At 45.8% G+C, this 23,044-nt stretch overlaps 1 protein-coding gene across 1 annotated transcript in view; it reads right to left on the reverse strand.

Moving 5' to 3' along the window:
- mcf2l2 (MCF.2 cell line derived transforming sequence-like 2) overlaps nt 1-23,044 on the reverse strand; it is a gene marked incomplete at its 5' end in the record, with an annotated part of 365,863 nt that overhangs the window by 110,698 nt on the left and 232,121 nt on the right. The window contains 1 exon segment of the mRNA XM_084308288.1: nt 18,419-18,485. Coding sequence (XP_084164414.1) covers nt 18,419-18,485 — 67 coding nt within the window.

Below are 23,044 nucleotides of genomic sequence, written 5' to 3' on the forward strand. Positions count from 1 at the left end.
CAGCAGTAATATAGAGGGGTGTACAGGTATATTCAGAATTAAGAGATTTGATAATTGCTGGGTCACTTCTTTCCAGAATATCTTAACTGGTGGGCAGTCCCAATACATGTGCATAAATGTCCCCTCATCCCCATTTGTACATAAGGAGCATTTGGAGTCTTGTTTAAGACCCATTCTGTTCAGTCTTATAGGAGTCAAGTATGTCCTGTGAATATAGTTAAGATTGATTTGTTGATGGTCCGGGTTCCTTGATGCAAGTCGAACATTTGCCCAGGCTTCTTGCCAATCAAAATCTTTTTCTAGGTCTGGTATATCCCTCCTCCAAACAGAGTCTAGGTGGAGGGTTTCATACGAAGCCGTTAGTAATTGATGATAAAAATCTGATACAAAACCTCTCGATGTCTCTCTTTCATCGAAAATGTTGTGGTATCTGTGGTGTGCAATTGGTGTCTTTAATGGAACTTCAAACATAACAATAATTGTGCGTAAAAAAGAAATGTGGAACCGGTGAGATTAAACTTTTTTTCTATTTCATCATAGCTACAAATACCCTGTTTGTTGAAAACATCTCCTAATGTATGTATGCCTTGCTTTTCCCATCTAGGGAATCTTATAGGTCATTTTCTAATCAGGAGTGCATTGTTATTGAATAAGGGAGTATGATTATGCCATTTATGTGGATTCGAATATTTTTTGTGTGTTTCACGCCATATCCGGATTGCATGTGTAATTATGGGGCCGCATTTCAGTTCGCATTGCTTAATTGATATTTTGGTGTATACTATGTCCTGCAGTCTCTGTGGTGCTACTATATTTACTTCAAAATTTCTCCAGGATACTGATGCTTGGGGTTCAAACCAGGTTGTCAGTGGTCTTAAAGTGTACGCCTTAAAATAGTGGAAAAAATTTGGGATTGCCATCCCTCCGTCTGCTTTGTTTCTCTGTGCGGTGGATCTTTTTATACGTGGTGGTTTGTTATTCCAAATAAATGTATATGCGGAAGAGTGTAATTTTTTCCAGTAACCATCTGGAGGGGGTAACGGAAGCATTGAGCTGATGAAGTTGATTCTAGGTAAGACATCCATCTTAACTATTGAAACCCGTGCCTGTACTGAGTTTTTAAGTTTTGACCACCTGTCAAGGTCGCATTTTATTTTATTTTGGATTTCTGTGTAATTGTGTTTCACCGTTTGGCTTATGGTGGGGAATATTTCAACTCCCAAGCATCTAAAGTGTTTAACCATTGGTATTTCCCCTGGAAGACTTGTATTCTCTGCAGGGGCGTTCAGTGGAAGGAAAGCCGACTTTGGCCAGTTTATTTTAAATCCCGATAGGTCGCCAAAGTCATTAATCAACTTGAGAAGATAAGGCATTGCGGTGTTAGGGTTTTGCATGAACAGTATTACGTCGTCCGCATATAGACTAATTTTGTGTTGTGTGCCCTTGATTACGATTACGATTCTATGAGTTGGGATTGTCTTATATATTGTGCTAAAGGTTCTAGTGATAAATCGAATAGTCCGGGAATAAGAGGGCAACCCTGTCTAGAAGAGCGTGATACCGGAAATATTCCGGAGGTGATTATACCTGTTGAAATCATGGCCGATGGGTCTTTGTATAATACTTTAATCATATCAATGAATCCTTTTCCTAACCCCATCTTTTCTAATACCGCCATTAGATACAACCATTCCAGCCTATCAAAAGCTTTCATTGCATCCAGGGACAGCATCGCCTTGGGTGTGGTGTCGTCCTTGCTGGCATCTAGTACGTATAGTAATCGTCTTATGTTGTCAGTGATCAAACGGTTTCTTATGAAGCCAGTTTGATCCGGATGAACTAAAGACGTCATATGCTTTTGAAGTCTGATGGCTAATACCTTAGAGAACAGTTTGATATCAGTTCCGAGGAGGCTTACGGGTCTATAACTACCACACTCGGTGGGGTCTTTGTCTTTTTTAAGGAGGACTGTTATGAGTGCAATATTGTCGTTCTTATGAAAGTTCCCCTCCTTGACTGAGTATAAAATCATATTAAGTAATAGGGGTCCAATTATGTCCCAACATGAGAGGTACATTTCTGGTGGGATACCGTCTCTTCCAGGAGCCCTACCACTTTGCATTTCGGATATGGCCTTCCTGAGTTCCTCTAGTGTGATTGGTGTTTCTAACTGTTTAGCATCATCCTCTGAAAGTTTGGGGAGGTTAATTTGATTAAGATATGTGTCCATTTTGTTTTGATCGAAGGTCGTTTCTGATTTATACAAGTTGGAGTAGAATTCTTTGAATGTCGTGTTTATTTCTTTGGTGTCTGTTACAAGTCCTTGTTGTGCTCTAATAGAGGTTATATCTGCAAATTTTGCGTTAACTCTTAATCGCGTAGCTAGTAGGTGACTTGGTTTGGAACCTTGAGAGTAATGCTGTTGTCTTGTGCTACGTATTTGTACTTCAGATTGTTGTCTGTAAATGGCGTTAATCTCTATTTTTAGTAAATTAACTTGAGATTCCAGTCGAGCCGAGTCGTTATATTGTAAAGAAGTAAATAATGTAGAGTAGAGCGTTTCTAATTCCGCCAGTTTTGAGCATCGATTCTTGCGTATTTTGGATGAAAAGCTATCCGTGAAATCCTTGATCATTCCCTTTACCGACATCCATAATATTCTAGGGTCCGGCACCGAGTTCACATTCTCTGGTAGGAATACTGAAAGAGCTTCTTTGAGTTGTGTATTATTCAGCAGTGTTGTGTTAAAGCGCCATCTTGGGGCTCAGGATGATAGTACACCAAACGATCCTTTTAGGAGTAAATAACAATGATCTGATAATGCATTGGGTACCATTTCCACTTCATAGTTATCAAATAGTCTCGGTGTTGCGAAAACATAATCTATTCTGGATAGTGTTTTATGTCTTGCTGATCGACAAGAGTACTTCCGGGTCGTGGGGTTGAGTGATCGCCATAGATCGTTTACACCTGTATTCTTTGCCCAATCCTTTAACGCATTAGATGACTTTTTTTGTTCGTTGGCAAAGTTGGGATTAGATTTATCCAACCCACGGTCCCAAATGGCATTAAAATCAGCACCAATTATAAATGAGTATTCTGGAAGGTTTAACATTTCCCTAGTGAGTGCAGTGTAGAAATAATTTTCGTATAGATTTGGGGCATATACCGCTACCAACGCTATTTTCCTATTCTTGTGTATAATCTTAGCTATGGTTATCCGACCATCTGCATCAGACCATACTCCCTTCAATTCAATATTCAATTTCCGTTTCACGACTATAGCAACTCCACGGGTTCTCGTTCCAAAAGAAGAGTGACTAATGTTATGGTATGTGTTGTCCACTAACGTAGCTTTGTCTCCCACTAAAATGTGTGTTTTGCTTAAGAGAGCCACATCAATTTTTCATCAATGTGAGCACGCTTTTGCGTTTATGTTGATTATTTATTCCCCCAGTGTTCCAGATCATTATATTCAAACTAGCCATAATCTATACATATTGATTTGTATTTGTTGGTAATATTTCTGGAGTGCGAATTCACAATGGATTTATATCCCACTGTTGAGGTCCTGTTGAGAGCCGAGCATAAAAACATACATATATATATAAAAAAAAAACCTGAACCCCCCTCCCCTACAGAGTTGTACAAGGTACCTATTTGATACCTCCTTCTCGTACAACCTCTTCCTTTCCTGCACCTCCGGTCTGCCCAGGATGAGCAATTTATCCTAATCTTTCCTATGTATACCATAGGATCTATGCTTTAATTCTAATTTAATAGAATGTCACCTGTGACCAAGCCTCTCTCCCCTTAATGTAATTATAACAGAATGAAAATTATACCTCGATTGGTATATTCATTTAAACCTCTTTTTTTCTTTTTTTTTAAACCTTCTATTAACATTTTTTGGTTAGAACATTTCAGAATAACGAAATAAAGAATAAGAAATAGTGCTGTTTAGAATTAGATATCGAAAACCCATCTAATCCGGGAATATCTACTTAATTTTTTAAACACCTTTGTATGTTTACACATCTAAACAACAAGGAGATTTTAAATACTTGTATGCAGATCGTCCACCGTCATGCGTGATCATTAATCTGTTATGGTGGTCGTTGTTCTGTATCGTTAGTGGCTTAGCTTGGCATCGCTACTGCACTATCTCGCGTACGTGCACGCGTACTGAATAAACCACAAATGTACCTCTAATACCAGTATTAGTCTGACCACACCCCTCATCAGCTTACCTTCATAAGCAGGTGTGTGGTCACCTGCTCTCCCCCTTCTCGCTTTCACCACAAGGAAGAGGTGCCTCGGTAGATCCCCACACTTGACACCATGATGGAAGAAATTGGATTAGGAACAGCTTGGGAAACAAGGATACGTTGACATCATATCTTTATTTTCTCTCTCACTATTTTCGAGAAAATACGGCGATATTGTCTTCGTACTGGAGTGTCTAGAAGATGATGATCATTCTAAAAACCCTCCACCGGTTTTCGTATTGGGAGCACGCCGCTGCATGCTTCTCAACTGCAGTTCCTTGCTGTGTTTGTTGGGGTGAAACCTGTCAGGCCACAGCTGAACTGTCGGACATGCCGCTGTTGTGAGGAGCGGTGCGTTCCAGGTTGGGTGAGTAGTGTTTGCTGGCGGGCTCCACTTGTCTGTTAGTGCTATGGGGGCTACTTGACAAAGTTTATGGAAACCGGCCCCAGGCTAGGGTCCTTTGTTTAGCCGCCTAGGCGACAGAAGGCCTTGGTCTGGCGACCATTATAGTTTTAACTAGTGGGCCGCGACCATTGACACTGGTGATCCCTGTGTGTTCTGGACGAGTGGATTCTCTCTGTCACCGTGTTAAGACCCCATCTTTCATATCCAAATGAGAGTATTCCTTCACGAGGGGATATGTGCATGTAATGTGCGATAGCGGCAGATTCATGTTCAAAGTCAGCTATACAGGCCAGTTGGTACTGTGCTGATTCCGCCGGACGTGGTAATGTCACCGTTGTGAAGCGGTGTTGACGTCTTGTTTTCTCTTTTCTCTTAAAAAGTGAGGAGGGGTTCAGAACGGCGGCCTGTCTGGGTGAGTGTTATGTCATTGTTTACATGTTCATGGCTTACGGTTAGCCGGTCAGTGGCCTGGCGCGGGGTAGTTTAGCTTCTCGCGCGCCGCCGGGAGCTCGCTTCTGATCGCGTGCGTCGTTAGATCGGCGTCTCGCGAGCGGAAGCAATAGCACCCGAACGGTTGGAGCAGCCGTTAGCTTGATGCTATTCTGTTGAACGTGCTTTGATTTTAACATGTTTTACACTCTTGACCACGACGTCATCCTTGACAGGGGATGTTCGTCGACCCTGCCTGAGCCTAGACGGGGATTGCGTCAACAAAGAGGACTGTAGCGACTGGTGGAGCGGCGACGCTGCCCTGGTCGAACAACACAGGACGGCTGTGTTCTACGGTGTCTTGTGACTGCACTTCGCTGATCTGCGTTCCGGGTAGGTACGGGGTTGGCCAGACCTCATAACACGTCTTCTGGTTTTACTTTGCTAAGTGTATTGTGAATAACGGTGTTTTTTCCCAAAACGTGTGTTGTTGCAATACATTTGGGATACGTTGCGGGTTGTGTGTGAGCTGTTTTTGTCACTGGCAGTTAGCTTCTCCGTGCAGATCGTGATGTATTGATCTGGTTGTTGTGTGAGAAACATCATGGTGTTTATGTGTACCGTGTACTCACTACTAAGGCAACTGACCTATGAAGCTATGCTTGGTGACAAGTGAGTAAAAGAATGTTCTTTCTCAGACTGTAATGACAATGAACAGTGAGTTCACACATTAACAGGTTTTCCTGTTTTAACTGGCCGTATTGAGGGTAAAATAGGAGGATTGTGTTTTCCCCCCCCGGTTCCCTGGGGACTTTATCACCTCCTATCAGACATGTTGTGCATTAATTGTGTCTTTTGTGTGGTAGGGATACGATGTGACTCTTAGCTTGATTGCTGAGGTTGTGCTAAATCTGCTGGAGAAACTTATTTCCTAAAGGGAAATTGGTTTGGTTGCTGTCATGTGTGCTTAGCAAGGCCTGTGGTCGATACTAATCAAGAATGATGTATTCTCTCATTGTGAAAAAAACGGCGTTCCTCTGTTGAGTGTTTTTGCCATTTTTTGTAGGTGATGATGGGTTGTGTGTGTCATGTGACCTACAACTGGGTTGTACTGGCCACAGAAGCACATGTGTATGTTGGACCGGGGTTCTTAGAGCCTTCTCTATTCTGTGTTTTTCCTTAGTAAAAGTCAGATAGCAGGTTAGCTCATGCGCTGTGTGGAGCTGTGAAACGCTTCATAGAGCTGACTATGACTGTGTCATATTCTCTTTTTGTCGTTACGTCGTATCATGGGTGTGGGGTCGTAAAGGGGTGAACTGGTAACCTTTCCTCTCCCCATTGTTCTGTCGGTCAGGGGTACACCCCCTGTCCTTCAAGGTTCCCGTCACGTGGCGGTTCGGCACGTTACGGGGGGGGGGGGGGGGGGGGGGGAGGGAGTTCCTGGTCCCACGGCCTGGTATATTGGGCGTGTGCACCGCAGGAATTCCCCCGCCATAGAGTACGTCACCGTGCGCGTCTCTGTTGGTAGGACTTCCGTGTGCTGTTCAGGTCCATGTGATGGATCTGTTTTCAGGGGGGGTGGTCAGGGCTCCTCCTCACCAAGCGCCTACTCAGGCCTTCTGTGAGTTCGGACTCCTTCTTCCATGTGAGGAAGCCTCCATCAGAGTACAGAGCCTTCCTCCTCAGATTGTCAAAGTGAGTGGACCCTCTAGAAGGGTCCTTTTCTATTGTATGTATATTCGATTCAATTCGTTTATTGAGTGTGTATGGGTTCGGTGCCTCTTCCCCGGAGGCCCTAAAACCAGTTTTTTACATGGCTCAAGGTGCAATATATTCTTTTCAATCTGTACAGCTCGCGTGGGAAGTCTCTCTGGGGATCCCCGTCTCTTTCCTATGGGAGGGTGGTGGGATGTAAAAATGTGAAAATTTTTTACCCCGGCTGTGTAGACTGGGATACATACTGTTGATGCTTCCTTCTTTCTATTCCAGAAGTGTTGGAGTTAGGGAGTGTCACACCCCTCTTGTCGTTCCCCTGGGCGCCTTGGGGATTCAATGACAGGTCTAAATAGCCTGTTCATTGATGGGGGTGTGTCCCGACGCACGTATAGTGCTAGCTCGCTGTAAACAGGCGATTGACTGGCACGCCTTGGTTGCTTGTGGTTGAAACAGCGTTTTTATAAAGCAACTGAGATGGGGGTTTTTCCTCTTCCGGCGACCACATCCCATGACCTGGGTGGGTTGTCGACGGATTCTCGTTCATGTCTGGGGGATGATGACGGGATGGATCTGAACATATGTAGTGGGGTCTCACGCCCTTGGGGTGGGCCACCAGGCGCGGTTCGTCCGAACGTCTGGGTGGCGCCTTCTTTTCATGTTAAGATCAACACGCATATCTGCCCTTCTCCTGGAGTAGGCATGTCGGCGTGGTTAGGGCACGGGACTGGTTCTGGTCACGCTGGTCCAGATCAGTTGAACCCGTTGTCCGCCGGGGATGCAGATCTGCTGTTCTGGTACCCTGAGGGACTTGGGCTTTTTTCAGGGGGAAAAATGCCAGGTCGGTCTGGGTGTCACAGGGTTAAGCGCTATGGAGACCCTGGTTGGGTATGTTTTTACTCAGCACTGTCGTCATGGCTTACAGCCATGCCATTCTGTACGCGCTCGATCTCGTCGGATCTCGGCCGCTACACAGGTTGGTCCTGGTTAGTACTTGGTTGGGAGACCGCCGGGGAATACCGGGTACGGTGTGCTTAGGGGCTGGTTCTCCATTATTTTTCGCTCCTCTCTCACGCATGGCGAAGAGGGGCCTGTGGGGGTGGTTTTTTGACCTCCTCTGGTGACCCTGTGCTTCCCGTACCGCCAGGCCCGGTCCGAAGTGATGTTTGCGACCCGTAGGCCTGGGTTAACCCTTTTTGGAAACTGAAACACTTGTACTGCGGTATAGCCGGTGTATACCCGCAGGTGTGTTTTGGAGTTTTTTCTTGAGGGGTTATAGGAACAACCACCGCATTGGGTAACACCGAGGTGGTTGATTCCCTGGTGTGTTGGAGCAGTGTCAACTCCCGGGTTCACCGTTTGAGGGTGCCCCTGCACGTTCATGACGTCTGCCAATCGTGTCAGCCTTCTCTGCCTCGACCCCTCTGGGTGGGGGTTGTTAAATGGAGGCTTGGTCATGCAACACCGCCAGCTTACGCTCCTTCCGCCGGGGCGGCTGTGTTCAGCTGTCCCCTCTGGCGCCTGTCTCGTCCGCAGTCTCCAGGCTAGGGTTAACAGCCTGTTGCCTGGTTTTTTTCCCCGGTGCGCTGCCTGCTTCCGTTGGTTAACCTTTTTTGTGTGCTTACGGCCATGCTGACTGCCTATTCTGCAGGGTCAGTGTGCCAGGCGGTGTACTATTGGGGGGACGGGGCCCGCTCGGCTTACGGCCATACCGACCTGAACACGCCCGATCTCGTCCGATCTCGGAAGCTGGGCAGGTTCTGGCCTGGTTGGTTCCGCCTGGGAATACCAGGTGCAGTAACTGAGGGGCCTTTGTCCGAATACGCTGGCGATGTGGGGGGCGGGGCACTACGTGCCCACCTGGTGGGGTCTTGATGCTGGCATCATGGACTTCTCCGGGCCCCCATTCTAGGGAGTCCAGTCCTTTTGGTGGGTCTGGGTCTTCCTTCGTGCTCCGCTGCTACGGCCTTGCCACGGGGTTGGGTTTGCCCTTGACCCCGTGATTCTGGGGGCAGTAACGAGGTTGTTCCTCCGTTCGTTCCCGGGTGGCATGCGGGTTGTGCGTGTGTGTAGTCGTGGGGTCAAGCCACGGTCTGCTCACCCTGTGCGTTGAGTTGCTTGAGTGCCTCTTCGCACGGTCGGGTCCGTCGCCCTCCCGTGACGTCCCTAATAGGGGGGCTACCCTCCATTAGGGGGGGTCGGGGGGGCTCGGCCCTCCCTGTTCTGATGGTTTTGGGGGGCTGTCAGCGGGGTGTATTTGTCAGCCAAGTGGCTCCGCTTGGCCTCCCTTGTGCAGTAGCGATGCCAAGCTAAGCCACTAACGATACAGAACGTTAGGTTATGACTATAACCAAGTTCTGTTAGTTAGGGGCGATGCTTGGCATCGGACGGCCGCTGCAGCCCTTGTCCTCACCTTGTGGTGAAAGCTTGGGAAGGAGGAGAGCAGGTGACCACACACCTGCTTATGAAGGTAAGCTGATGAGGGGTGTGGTCAGACTAATACTGGTATTAGAGGTACATTTGTGGTTTATTCAGTACGCGTGCACGTACGCGAGATAGTGCAGTAGCGATGCCAAGCATCGCCCCTAACTAACAGAACTTGGTTATAGTCATAACCTAACGTTCTTCACGTCTATTTCATGACCAAGACTCATATCATTGTTATTTCACGGGGCCATCCTTGAAAAAGGTATTGTATTCCATAGTGCTGTCAGCCGCTCGTTACTTGCTGTTTGATGCTTTAATGTTCCAGAACATTCTCGTGCCCTAAAACAATAACCATCCAGTGTATTCCAGAGTATTCCGTTATGACTCATAGCCTTCATGTAAGAAAAATAGAGTATAAAAATCTAGAATGTTCCAAAATGGTCGGTATCAAATCAAGATCTGCATACTACCGTGAATCTATATTTATATGGTGTTTAGCGTTTTATATCAAATTACTTATTTCTCAATGTTGTCAAAAGTTTGTATGTTGCCGTTTTTTGATGTCCATGCAATTGTAGAGTTATCCGTGAAAGATGAATCTTGTCATCCACTTTGTATCTTCTTCATGTATTCTTCTGCCGCCTTAAGCGAACGTAGCACGAATCTCTTTCCTTCTCCTTCCACTATGGAAAGATTCGCAGGGTACCGTAGGATGGGGTGTAGACCTTTCTCAAATAGCTGGTTTACTACAACCTTGTAGTGGGCCCGCAGAGTTATGGCTTGTTTGCACATATCTTCATAAAACCACACTCTTTTTCCTTTGTAAAAAAAAAAAATCATGGGATTCGAACTCACGTCAACAACGAACCGCAGGACCGCAGACCGCTGCTATGCCAGGTGAGCTGAAGCGCCGAATGAAAGTCATAGCTGATTTGGACGGTTACGTAATTCCACAAGCTCTGCCGCTCCGCTCCGCGGAGCGTGCCGCGCGGCAGAGAAAGTTGCGCGTCACGTGCCTGTCGGGGCCAATCAGGCCTACCCCGGAAGTAACTTACTGTTGCGGATAAGCTATACGCGTCCCACACGTCCAATACTAACTTGAGAACACATATTCAGGTGAGCTGATGAAAACCCTTACTGTCTTTACATAAACATTGTCAATTGTTCCCAAACAGCACACAATTAAGTCAGTGAATCAGTCAGTCAAGGGACACCTACGAATTCAACACTGGCCCCTGTAAATATCCTAACCCAACCCCCTCCAATGTACAGTCATTTACCTAGTATGGTTTTGTCAATAGTTCAATGTACAATTGTGTTTGTTTGTACAGTGTCTCCTCCCCCCCCCCCCTCAATGTACAGTGTTACTTGTTTATACAGTGTGCCCCCCGGCCCCCCCCCCCCCCCAACCACCTCCAATGTAAATTACCCAGTATGGTTGTCAATATCCCAATGTACCCAACCCCCCCCACCCAACCTCCTCCAATGTACAGTTTCTACGTCAAATGTATATACTCCCTTTTCTTGACTCCTTCTGTATCACAAACAGTACTGTATTTGCAAATCTGGTATGTCATAAATGTATAGATGTAGCAGTACTGACTATCTGTATGTCATGTATGTCATATATGTCTATATGAATTGAAAATGGGGGACCCTGATGGAAACAAGACAAACGTCTTTCTCAGGTCTGCATCCCCTTAACAATTGTATGTATTGAGCCGTACTGTATTGTACCCATTCTGCAATCTGTTAAATAAAGTTTTCATTCATTCATTCATTCAGTGCACTTTTTATCAACAGCTTTAACTAACAGTCTGTCTGAGATAGGCTAGCTGCTATGAACAATATTATTGATTGATTGATTGAAAAGTGTATTAACAGATTGCAGAATGGGTACAGTACAGTACAGCTCAATACATACAATTGTTAAGGGGATGCAGACCAGAGAAAGACTTTCGTCTTGTTTACATCAGGGTCCCCCATTTTCAATTCATCATAACATATATGACACACACGACATACAGATAGACAGTACTGCTACATCTATACATTTATGACATATCAGATTTGCAAATACAGTACTGTTTGTGATACAAAAAGTGTCCAGAAAAAGAGTGTATATACATTTGACGTAGAAACTGTACATTGGAGGAGGTTGGGTTGGTGGGGTTGGTGGGTGGGGGCTGTACACTGTACATTGGGGGGTGGAGAAAAGAAAAAAATAGGGAAAAGATCGTCCTAGACCAGTGGTTCTCAACCTGTGGCCATGGAATGTTTTGTGAGTTACATATCTAGCAGCCAAGGATAGTATTGTTTGTCTAGCAGTGTCAAGCTTGAGTGTTATACTCTGAGTACATACTGTAGTAGTATAGTTCCAATGCCGATTACCCCATGCTGCTTATTTCCGTACTTAAGAATGTATAAATGTTACATAGGATTTCGTTAATGTCTATTTTGTAGACAAATGTTTATTGCACTTTTTCTTTGGCCAGGTTATTGTCATTTTGTTACTGTGGTTTCAGTTGAAACAGTAGTTTATCCTGTGCTGAAAAGTCTCCATTCCAATAGAGGGAGTATATATTTGTGTTTATTTTATTATTGTTTCACTGCCTTTTATTTATTACGTTTCCACAGTTCTTTCCTCATGTTAAAAGGATGACACAAAAAGCCAGACCAAGGGCTTGTTTCAGTTTTATAATAAACAATCAAACTGAGCTATTTTTTTGCCTGCCTATTTGTTTGGTGTAAACTTGATCACAAAGTAAAAAAAAAAAAAAAAAAGTAGTGCCGATGTAGCTAGCTATTTTAGCCATGTTCTTGTAGTGTAGCTTGCTACATTTCTCTGGGGATAGCTTCCATTGTAGTTTAGCTATATTTAATCGAGAGTAACTTGTAGTGTAGCTTGCTACATTTTCCAAGTAGCTTGCCCATCACTGTACTAACGTTATATCCAATGGCATTTCCGTTATACATAAGCTACAGTTAAAACTCAAACTGCATATGATCGGCACGATCCTCAAGCATGTATGCATGAAAGGAGAGGGGCGGGGGACGTCGTTTCTGATTATTGATTACCAATAACCGTGTTCGTCTCAGTAGCCACATACGCTGATCGCCTGGTTGAGTATCATAACAAGGCCTGATCAGCATGTAATTTACGTGAAAAAGATCTTACCATGAGCCGGTTGGAGCCCCCCGAGCATTTCCCCGTTATCGATCGCCATCTGGTAGATCGATATGTCCATTGGCTGATGATAAATCCCCTTATTGCATAGTGAAATCCGCAATCCAAAATGTATTCCAAGCTACAGGCTGCACATCCAGAATCCAGCTAACTGGAAACTCCATTGAAAGTCAAAAAAAATAATGCACCGTTCAGCCACAGAGCACACTGCATTATCGCAACAGCGCCCCTAAGGGGATCTGGCCGGTAATGCACTTTTTCGAATTCAAAGAGTAGGGTAGATCTGCAGTGCAGCTCGGCGACCTTGAATAGGTTATTAAAATGGAATAAAAGCACCTTCTTGTACGCTGTGACCTGCTGGGGCAGCGGACTGAGAGCAGGGGACACATTTAATTTTTTTTTACATTTAGTCATTTAGCTGACGCTTTTATCCAAAGCGACTTACAAGTTCTGTACGACAGGTCATCAGGAAGGGTACAACTCTATCAGCTGAGTAACAATGTTCATCAAAGTGTTGCGTGTTACAGTGTAGGTTAGTTTATTAGGACTAGTGCATGACAGTAAGGTTAGTTAGGGTTAGATATGTGGACCCCTGGTCATGAAAACTACTTTTTTGAAATATTTTGAGTGTGTGTGTGAGCACAGCGGTGTCTGTGTTTATTATTATTTCATGAAATTGGGTAAATATCTTAATTTTACATATATGTTCATTGTCTCAAAAGCTTATAACATGAAACACTCTAGAAAAATAGTTACAGTATTTAGTGCCTTGTTTACCCCTGGTCATGTTTTCTACTCTCCATCCCACACAAAACGGCATTTTTAACCATTTTTAAATCTTCTCTCATTCGTTCAATTCTCGATATATTTACCAAACCCTTGCATATTCCACAAGCTAAGAACCCCGTCTAGGTTAGGATGTGCTGTTACCGATGTAAAACACATGGTGGCGTAATCGCTCTACAGATAACTTTGCCACAATTCAGGGGAGGTGAGATAGGTTGTACCGGGCTGCCGGTGATTGAAACTCCGGAGACATGGTTTGGGGTGGTGGGGGGGGGGAGCGAGTGGATTTTCTAAGACAGAACCAGAGACGAACCGGACCGCGCAGTCGACAGCGCGCCACACGCCGAAACACAAGCCCCCCAAAGCCGGCGCGCGCCAACGAGGAAGTGTCCTGCACGGAGCAGGTCTGGTTCTCTTCCCACCAGCGAGGCGAGCCCAAGATTCCAGCCGCAGTAACCATTGGAACCTCCCGCAAAACATTAGGGTCAGTATGAGCGCTTAGTAACGTTTCGCCTCAAAGCCGTTTCTGGCCGAACTAGTCATCGAATCTTTAATTTTTTTTTAATTCGTATTCAGAGGTATTTCGTCGAGATATTTCGTCGGGTAATGTTTAAAAAAGAAATAAAAAATATGGTAAAAAACAACATTTATCCGTTTTTTCGATGAAAAAAAACGTTGTATCAAACAAACACTTATTTGAGTGGTTATAATTCATAAATATGAGTAATCTGTTGAGAGATATATTGAGATTATGCTATTACTGTTAATCATGGGTAAAACTATTTTTTTAAATAGTAAACAGTTAAAATGATATGGCTTTAAACATGAGCCATCATTTCATCTCTTAAGCCCAGTGAGCTCAGCCATTGCTAGGGATGCACAAGGGATATATATATATATATATTTTTTTTTCAGATAATGGTTGAAGAAGTGCGTCTTTGGTCGACGGCGAAATATTGGACGTGATTCGGCTGTCCTAACTGGGGTGGGTAATTCATTCCACCATTGTGGGGCAAGGACTGAGAATAAGCGACTTCTCCTTGATGACCCTCCCGGAGCTCGGATAGGAGTAGGTCTGAGGCGGCCAGAAGATGCAGAGCGTAAAGGTCTTGAGGGTGTGTAGTTAGAGACCATTGACCGGAGGTAGGCGGGAGCGGTTCCCTTTGCCGCACGGTATGCTAGGTCGAGGGCCTTGAAGCGGATTCGTGCAGCAATGGGGAGCCAGTGCAGGTCCCTAAGAAGTGGGGTGACATGGGCCGACTTCGGTAGGTTTGAGATCAGGCGGGCCGCTGCGTTCTGAATGAGTTGAAGAGGCTTAGTGGCAGTGGCCGGGAGGCCAGCGAGCAGTGCGTTGCAGTAGTCGAGGCGGGAGATGACTGTTGATTGGACGAGGAGTTGGGTGGCTTCTTTTGTCAGGAAGGGGCGGATCCTTTTGACGTTGCTCAGGAGGAATCGGCAGGTTCTGGTCGTTGCTGCGATGTGAGCAGAGAAGTTCAACTGGTCGTCGAGGACAACACCAAGGTTCTTGGCGGTCGGGGACGCAGTCACAGCTGCATTCTCGACTGTGATTGAAAGGTCGGTCAGGGGGGAGGATTTGGCCGGCAGGTGGAGCAATTCTGTTTTGCTTAGGTTCAGTTTGAGGTGGTTGGTCGTCATCCAGGCGGAGATGTCGGACAGACAGGCCGAGATCCGCTCAGAGACGTGGATATCTGAGGGAGGGAAGGAGAGGAAGAGTTGAGTATCGTCGGCATAACAATGGTAGGAGAAGCCATGAGACGTGATAATGTTACCCAGTGATTTAGTGTAGAGGGAGAAGAGAAGGGGTCCTAAAACCGAGCCCTGGGGGACACCCATCCGCAGGGGGCGGGTGGCCGACAGGGTCCCTCTCCATGACACTTGGTAGGAGCGGTCATTGAGGTATGATGACAGCCATGTCAGCGCAGAGCCAGCCACTCCCATTCCTGCGAGGGCCGCAAGGAGGATCTGGTGGTTGACTGTGTCGAAGGCTGCAGATAGATCTAGGAGAATCTGGACAGAGGAGAGGCCTTTCGCTTTTGCTAAGTGAAGTGCCTCTGTGACCGCAATGAGGGCTGTCTCTGAGTGACCAGTCCTGAAGCCTGACTGATTAGGGTATAGGAGGTCATTCTGTAAGAGATAAGCAGTAAGTTGGTTGGATACAGCACGTTCAAGTGTTTTAGAAAGGAAGGAGAGAAGAGAGACAGGACGGTAGTTGCCTATGACGGTAGGGTTCAGGGTTGGTTTTTTTATGAGCGGCGTGACTCTGGCTTGTTTTAGGGAGGTGGGGACCAAACAGGCTGGATAAGCTGGTCAGGAAGGCCAGTAGCGTGGTAGGGGTGGAGCTGGACTCCCTAGCGAGGGTGGTGGAGAGGAGGAGCCTTGCTAAGCTCCAGGTCATCAGGGAAAACCCCTCCCACCCACTATACACAGACTTGACGGACAGGAGGAGCAGGTTCAGTGCCAGGCTCACACTACCTAAATGCAGCACTGAACGGCACAGGAAGTCCTTCATTCCAACAGCCATCAGACTATACAATGCATCACTGTGCCTCACTGCATCACTGAGCACTGAGTGACAGTTACCATCTTCCTGGACTTAGTTTGAAACAGCACTGTGCAATATTACACCTACTGAAGACCTCAGTATATTTTTACTGTATATTTTATTCCATTTTTATTCTATTTTACTCTACTCTTATCTTAGGCAACTTGATTTGATTTGTTTTATTATTCGTATTCGTGACCTGTTCTGTCTAAATGTTTAAATGTTTAAATTTGCAATTTGCAATGTCAAATTTCCCACGGGATAATAAAAGTATTTCTATTCTACTCTATTCTATTATCTGGTGCCACATTCAGACCCAGAGCTAGCATTCAGACCCAGGGCTAGCATTCAGACCCAGAGCTAGCATTCAGACCCAGAGCTAGCATTCAGACCCAGAGCTAGCATTCAGACCCAGAGCTAGCATTCAGACCCAGTGGAGAGCTAGCATTCAGACCCAGAGCTAGCATTCAGACCCAGAGCTAGCATTCAGACCCAGTGGGGAGCTAGCATTCAGACCCAGAGCTAGCATTCAGACCCAGTGGGGAGCTAGCATTCAGACCCAGAGCTAGCATTCAGACCCAGAGATAGCATTCAGACCCAGAGCTAGCATTCAGACCCAGAGCTAGCATTCAGACCCAGAGCTAGCATTCAGACCCAGAGCTAGCATTCAGACCCAGAGCTAGCATTCAGACCCAGACCTAGCATTCAGACCCAGTGGAGAGCTAGCATTCAGACCCAGTGGAGAGCTAGCATTCAGACCCAGTGGAGAGCTAGCATTCAGACCCAGAGCTAGCATTCAGACCCAGTGGAGAGCTAGCATTCAGACCCAGTGGAGAGCTAGCATTCAGACCCAGAGCTAGCATTCAGACCCAGTGGGGAGCTAGCATTCAGACCCAGACCTAGCATTCAGACCCAGAGGAGAGCTAGCATTCAGACCCAAAGCTAGCATTCAGACCCAGAGCTAGCATTCAGACCCAGTGGGGAGCTAGCATTCAGACCCAGAGCTAGCATTCAGACCCAGAGGAGAGCTAGCATTCAGACCCAGAGCTAGCATTCAGACCCAGTGGGGAGCTACCATTCAGACCCAGAGCTAGCATTCAGACCCAGTGGAGAGCTAGCATTCAGACCCAGTGGAGAGCTAGCATTCAGACCCAGAGCTAGCATTCAGACCCAGTGGAGAGCTAGCATTCAGACCCAGAGCTAGCATTCAGACCCAGAGCTAGCATTCAGACCCAGTGGGGAGCTAGCATTCAGACCCAGAGCTAGCATTCAGACCCAGTGGGGAGCTAGCATTCAGACCCAGAGCTAGCATTCAGACCCAGAGATAGCATTCAGACCCAGAGCTAGCATTCAGACCCAGAGCTAGCATTCAGACCCAGAGCTAGCATTCAGACCCAGAGCTAGCATTCAGACCCAGAGCTAGCATTCAGACCCAGACCTAGCATTCAGACCCAGTGGAGAGCTAGCATTCAGACCCAGTGGAGAGCTAGCATTCAGACCCAGTGGAGAGCTAGCATTCAGACCCAGAGCTAGCATTCAGACCCAGTGGAGAGCTAGCATTCAGACCCAGTGGAGAGCTAGCATTCAGACCCAGAGCTAGCATTCAGACCCAGTGGGGAGCTAGCATTCAGACCCAGACCTAGCATTCAGACCCAGAGGAGAGCTAGCATTCAGACCCAAAGCTAGCATTCAGACCCAGAGCTAGCATTCAGACCCAGTGGGGAGCTAGCATTCAGACCCAGAGCTAGCATTCAGACCCAGAGGAGAGCTAGCATTCAGACCCAGAGCTAGCATTCAGACCCAGTGGGGAGCTACCATTCAGACCCAGAGCTAGCATTCAGACCCAGTGGAGAGCTAGCATTCAGACCCAGTGGAGAGCTAGCATTCAGACCCAGAGCTAGCATTCAGACCCAGAGCTAGCATTCAGACCCAGAGCTAGCATTCAGACCCAGAGCTAGCATTCAGACCAAGAGCTAGCATTCAGACCAAGAGCTAGCATTCAGACCCAGAGGAGAGCTAGCATTCAGACCCAGAGCTAGCATTCAGACCCAGAGCTAGCATTCAGACCCGGAGCTAGCATTCAGACCAAGAGCTAGCATTCAGACCCAGTGGGGAGCTAGCATTCAGACCCAGAGCTAGCATTCAGACCCAGAGCTAGCATTCAGACCAAGAGCTAGCATTCAGACCCAGAGCTAGCATTCAGACCCAGAGCTAGCATTCAGACCAAGAGCTAGCATTCAGACCCAGAGGAGAGCTAGCATTCAGACCCAGAGCTAGCATTCAGACCCAGAGCTAGCATTCAGACCCAGAGCTAGCATTCAGACCAAGAGCTAGCATTCAGACCCAGAGCTAGCATTCAGACCCAGTGGGGAGCTAGCATTCAGACCCAGAGCTAGCATTCAGACCCAGAGCTAGCATTCAGACCCAGAGCTAGCATTCAGACCCAGTGGGGAGCTAGCATTCAGACCCAGAGCTAGCATTCAGACCCAGTGGGGAGCTAGCATTCAGACCCAGAGATAGCAGTCAGACCCAGTGGGGAGCTAGCATTCCAGGGCTCTGATGTGGCACCCAAATCCAAAACTAGTTAGCAGTTTAGCCGTTCCCAAAAATAATGGGACCCACCAACAGTCATACTGTACCTCCATGATGCTCTGCAGCTCTTCCACATACAACCTCTCTGTTTCAATCAACTCAGTCATGATGTGCCTGTAGAGAGAGAGAGAGAGAGAGAGAGAGAGAGAGAGAGAGAGAGAGAGAGAGAGAGAGAGAGAGAGAGAGAGAGAGAGAGAGAGAGAGAGAGAGAGAGAGAGAGAGAGAGACATGTCAACACACAACTGTGAAACCATATCAGGAGAAGTTCATCTGTAATAGACTATTAGCTCCGAGTCTCAGATGGCAGACATCCAGAGGATACATGGTGCAAACAGACAAACTCATAAATCAACTCTTGGTCACTAGAAATCATCCCCACGGTGAGATGCCTTTTGGCTGGGCCGGCCTCATGCATAAGCCAACTAAGCGCCTGCTTAGGGCCTTTGTGACCACCAGAGGGCCCCCAAGAGTGCCCTTTTTAAAGAATATATATATATATATATATATATATATATATATATATATATATATATATATATATATATATATATATATATGATATATTATTATGATATTATAGAACTGATGAACTGTTCAAGGTTGGTCATGAACCAAAGAAGAACTGATGAACTGTTCATGCCAATTGGTGAAAGGGGGCGTGGCAGTGGGAGTGGCCAACGCTAGCAACTATGCATCAGCTTCCAGTGCTAAGCTCGGCTAGCCACTATGCTTCCAGTGCTAAGCTCAGCTAGCCACTATGCTTCCAGTGCTAAGCTCGGCTAGCCACTATGCTTCCAGTGCTAAGCTCGGCTAGCCACTATGCATCTGCTTCCAGTGCTAAGCTCGGCTAGCCACTATGCTTCCAGTGCTAAGCTCGGCTAGCCACTATGCTTCCAGTGCTAAGCTCGGCTAGCCACTATGCTTCCAGTGCTAAGCTCGGCTAGTCACTATGCTTCCAGTGCTAGGCTAGGCTAGTCACTATGCTTCCAGTGCTAAGCTCGGCTAGTCACTATGCTTCCAGTGCTAAGCTCGGCTAGCCACTATGCTTCCAGTGCTAAGCTCGGCTAGTCACTATGCTTCCAGTGCTAAGCTCGGCTAGCCACTATGCATCTGCTTCCAGTGCTAAGCTCGGCTAGCCACTATGCTTCCAGTGCTAAGCTCGGCTAGTCACTATGCTTCCAGTGCTAAGCTCGGCTAGCCACTATGCTTCCAGTGCTAAGCTCAGCTAGCCACTATGCTTCCAGTGCTAAGCTCGGCTAGTCACTATGCTTCCAGTGCTAAGCTCGGCTAGCCACTATGCTTCCAGTGCTAAGCTCGGCTAGCCACTATGCTTCCAGTGCTAAGCTCGGCTAGCCACTATGCTTCCAGTGCTAAGCTCGGCTAGCCACTATGCTTCCAGTGCTAAGCTCGGCTAGCCACTATGCGTCCAGTGCTAAGCTCGGCTAGCCACTATGCTTCCAGTGCTAAGCTCGGCTAGCCACTATGCTTCCAGTGCTAAGCTCGGCTAGCCACTATGCTTCCAGTGCTAAGCTCGGCTAGCCACTATGCTTCCAGTGCTAAGCTCGGCTAGCCACTATGCGTCCAGTGCTAAGCTCGGCTAGCCACTATGCTTCCAGTGCTAAGCTCGGCTAGTCACTATGCTTCCAGTGCTAAGCTCGGCTAGCCACTATGCTTCCAGTGCTAAGCTCGGCTAGTCACTATGCTTCCAGTGCTAAGCTCGGCTAGCCACTATGCGTCCAGTGCTAAGCTCGGCTAGCCACTATGCGTCCAGTGCTAAGCTCGGCTAGCCACTATGCGTCCAGTGCTAAGCTCGGCTAGTCACTATGCCTCTGCTTCCAGTGCTAAGCTCGGCGAGCCACTATGCCTCTGCTTCCAGTGCTAAGCTCGGCGAGCCACTATGCCTCTGCTTCCAGTGCTAAGCTCGGCTAGTCACTACGTCTTCGCTTCGTGCCCTCCAGGTGAAATAGAATATATATGTGTAATATAATAATAATAATAATAATAATAATAATAATAATAATAATAATAATAATAATAATAATAATAATAATAATAATAATAATAATAATAATAATAATAATAATAATAATAATAATAATAATAATATATATGTATTTGTCAATAATACTGTGGTGGCAGAGATGTGTTTGATTTTTCGGCTAAGAACCCTAGCAACTGATTATTCCCTAGTAGCTATAGTCTATGTAGACTTTGTATGAAAACAAAGCATCTTGGTCAAAGCAAACATTTCCCAGACTTTAATAGGGCTTTTAATGAGGCTGTTTGTATGAGTTCTGAGGTTCTGGGCTTTATGTTCCATCACAAGCCAGCCGGGACCCGATGAGCGCTTGTTTGATGTATGGCAGCGTTTTATAGGTCGATAAAACTCGAGCCAAAAGCATGGGACGCATGCAGGAGAGACACACCGTCTGTCATCTTACACTGGAGAGAGGGTGTGTGGATGAGAGCAGACTGGATGGGCTATGTGTGAACATATGTTATCTGTGTGTGTGTGTGTGTGTGTGTGTGTGTGTGTGTGTGTGTGTGTGTGTGTGTGTGTGTGTGTGTGTGTGTGTGTGTGTGTGTGTGTGTGTGTGTGTGTGTGTGTGTGTGTGTGTGTGTGTGTGTGTGTGTGTGTGTGTGTGTGTGTGTGTGTGTGTGTGTGTGTTTCCACTCACTTTCAACTCAAGCAGTTCCAAATGTAAAGACAGAATCCTTCATTCAAAGGCCACTGATCGATTATTCATTCTCAGTTACTTCCTGAAGCAACGTATCATGATTGATTTGTTTGATTGATTGATTCGTTTTGGTACTCACAGTACCAAATCTAAGTACCAAGTACAAATCAACAAGTACTAAAAGTATGAAGTATGAATTAAATGAAAATTAAAGTGTGAATAATTTTTTTTATCCCCCTCTACCCCTAGCTACACGTAGTTGCTAGTCTGTCAAACTTAAAAGCTACAAAACTAAATAAATTATGCAAGCATACAGATGTTTCCTTTCAAATGTTGAATATCACAACATTTTGTGAACCGATTGATAGATAGATAGATAGATAGATAGATAGATAGATAGATAGATAGATAGATAGATAGATAGATAGATAGATAGATAGATAGATAGATAGATAGATAGATAGATAGATAGATAGATAGATAGATAGATAGATAGATAGATAGATAGATAGATAGATAGATAGATAGATAGATAGATAGAATGAATGAATGAATGAATGAAAACTTTATTTAACAGATTGCAGAATGGGTACAGTACAGTACAGCTCAATACACACAATTGTTAAGGGGATGCAGACCTGAGAAAGACGTGTGTCTTGTTTCCATCAGGGTCCCCCATTTTCAATTCATATAGACATTTAAGACATACACAACATACATGACATTTATGGCATAGGGACATATAGGTATTTAGTACTGATACATTTGTGACATAAACGGTATTCAAATATACAGTACTGTTACCCCTAGATCCTGACAGAGTACATATGATGGGGAGGGGACAGTACATTAGGAGGGGGTGGGTGGGTGGGAGAGAGATATACATACGGCGGGGAGGGAATATATACATGCGGTTTTGATTGATTGATTGATTGATTGAAAAGTTTATTAACAGATTGCAGAATGGGTACAGTACAGTACAGCACAGCTCTATAGATAGATAGATAGATAGATAGATAGATAGATAGATAGATAGATAGATAGATAGATAGATAGATAGATAGATAGATAGATAGATAGATAGATAGATAGATAGATAGATAGATAGATAGATAGATAGATAGATATGTATGACAATCTGGAGGTGGTTGCAGGAGCTATCCTGGAGAACCCTTCTCATCTCCTCTGAGGACCCCTTCACACCGGCAGGGCTCTGGTTCAAGCTCCGGCTCCGTTCTGGAGCCTCTGAACCTTGGTGCTCTCTGGCGAACCAGCCCGCGTTTACACCTATTTGAACAGAACCAACGTTCCACCGTCCTCCGTCATCAACGGGGGCGTTACTCAGGCAGAAGTAAACACAACACAACCATATGAACACAACAGTGGTAAAATGTGCCGTGTGCAGCTTCAAAGGTTCGGCATTGCATCTGCACCATGTACTCAACAGGTAGCGATCTCAAGATGAGATCCGATTCAAATGTATTGTCATTATACAGCACAAGTACAATACACCATCCAACCAGAGTGGATAAAGAAATGCTCCAGAAATAAATAAACGTGTGTAACCGAGATATTTGAACCTGGGACCATAGGATCCACAGGCAGCCACACTAACCAGCTGAGCTAAAGGGTCTGACATTTGCGCAGGCGGTTAGCATTGGCATTAATAAATCAGATATCTATGATACTACTATGATAACCAATAAAACAAGTCATTAGAATATGGCCTACTTTGCTGGAACGATTCATTTCGAACGTATACAATGTGTGTGTGTGTATGTGTGTGTGTGTGTGTGTGTGTGTGTGTGTGTGTGTGTGTGTGTGTGTGTGTGTGTGTGTGTGTGTGTGTGTGTGTGTGTGTGTGTTTGTTTGTGTGTGTGCTTGCACGCTTAGGCTCACTACCTTTCTCCATGCATATTTATTCCTGGAGCATTTATCTATCCACTCTGGTTGGATGGTGTATTGTACTTGTGCTGTATAATAACAATACATTGG

The sequence above is a fragment of the Notolepis coatsorum genome (assembly GCF_963971535.1).
Source record: "Notolepis coatsorum genome assembly, chromosome: 2".
Lineage (NCBI taxonomy): Eukaryota > Metazoa > Chordata > Actinopteri > Aulopiformes > Paralepididae > Notolepis > Notolepis coatsorum.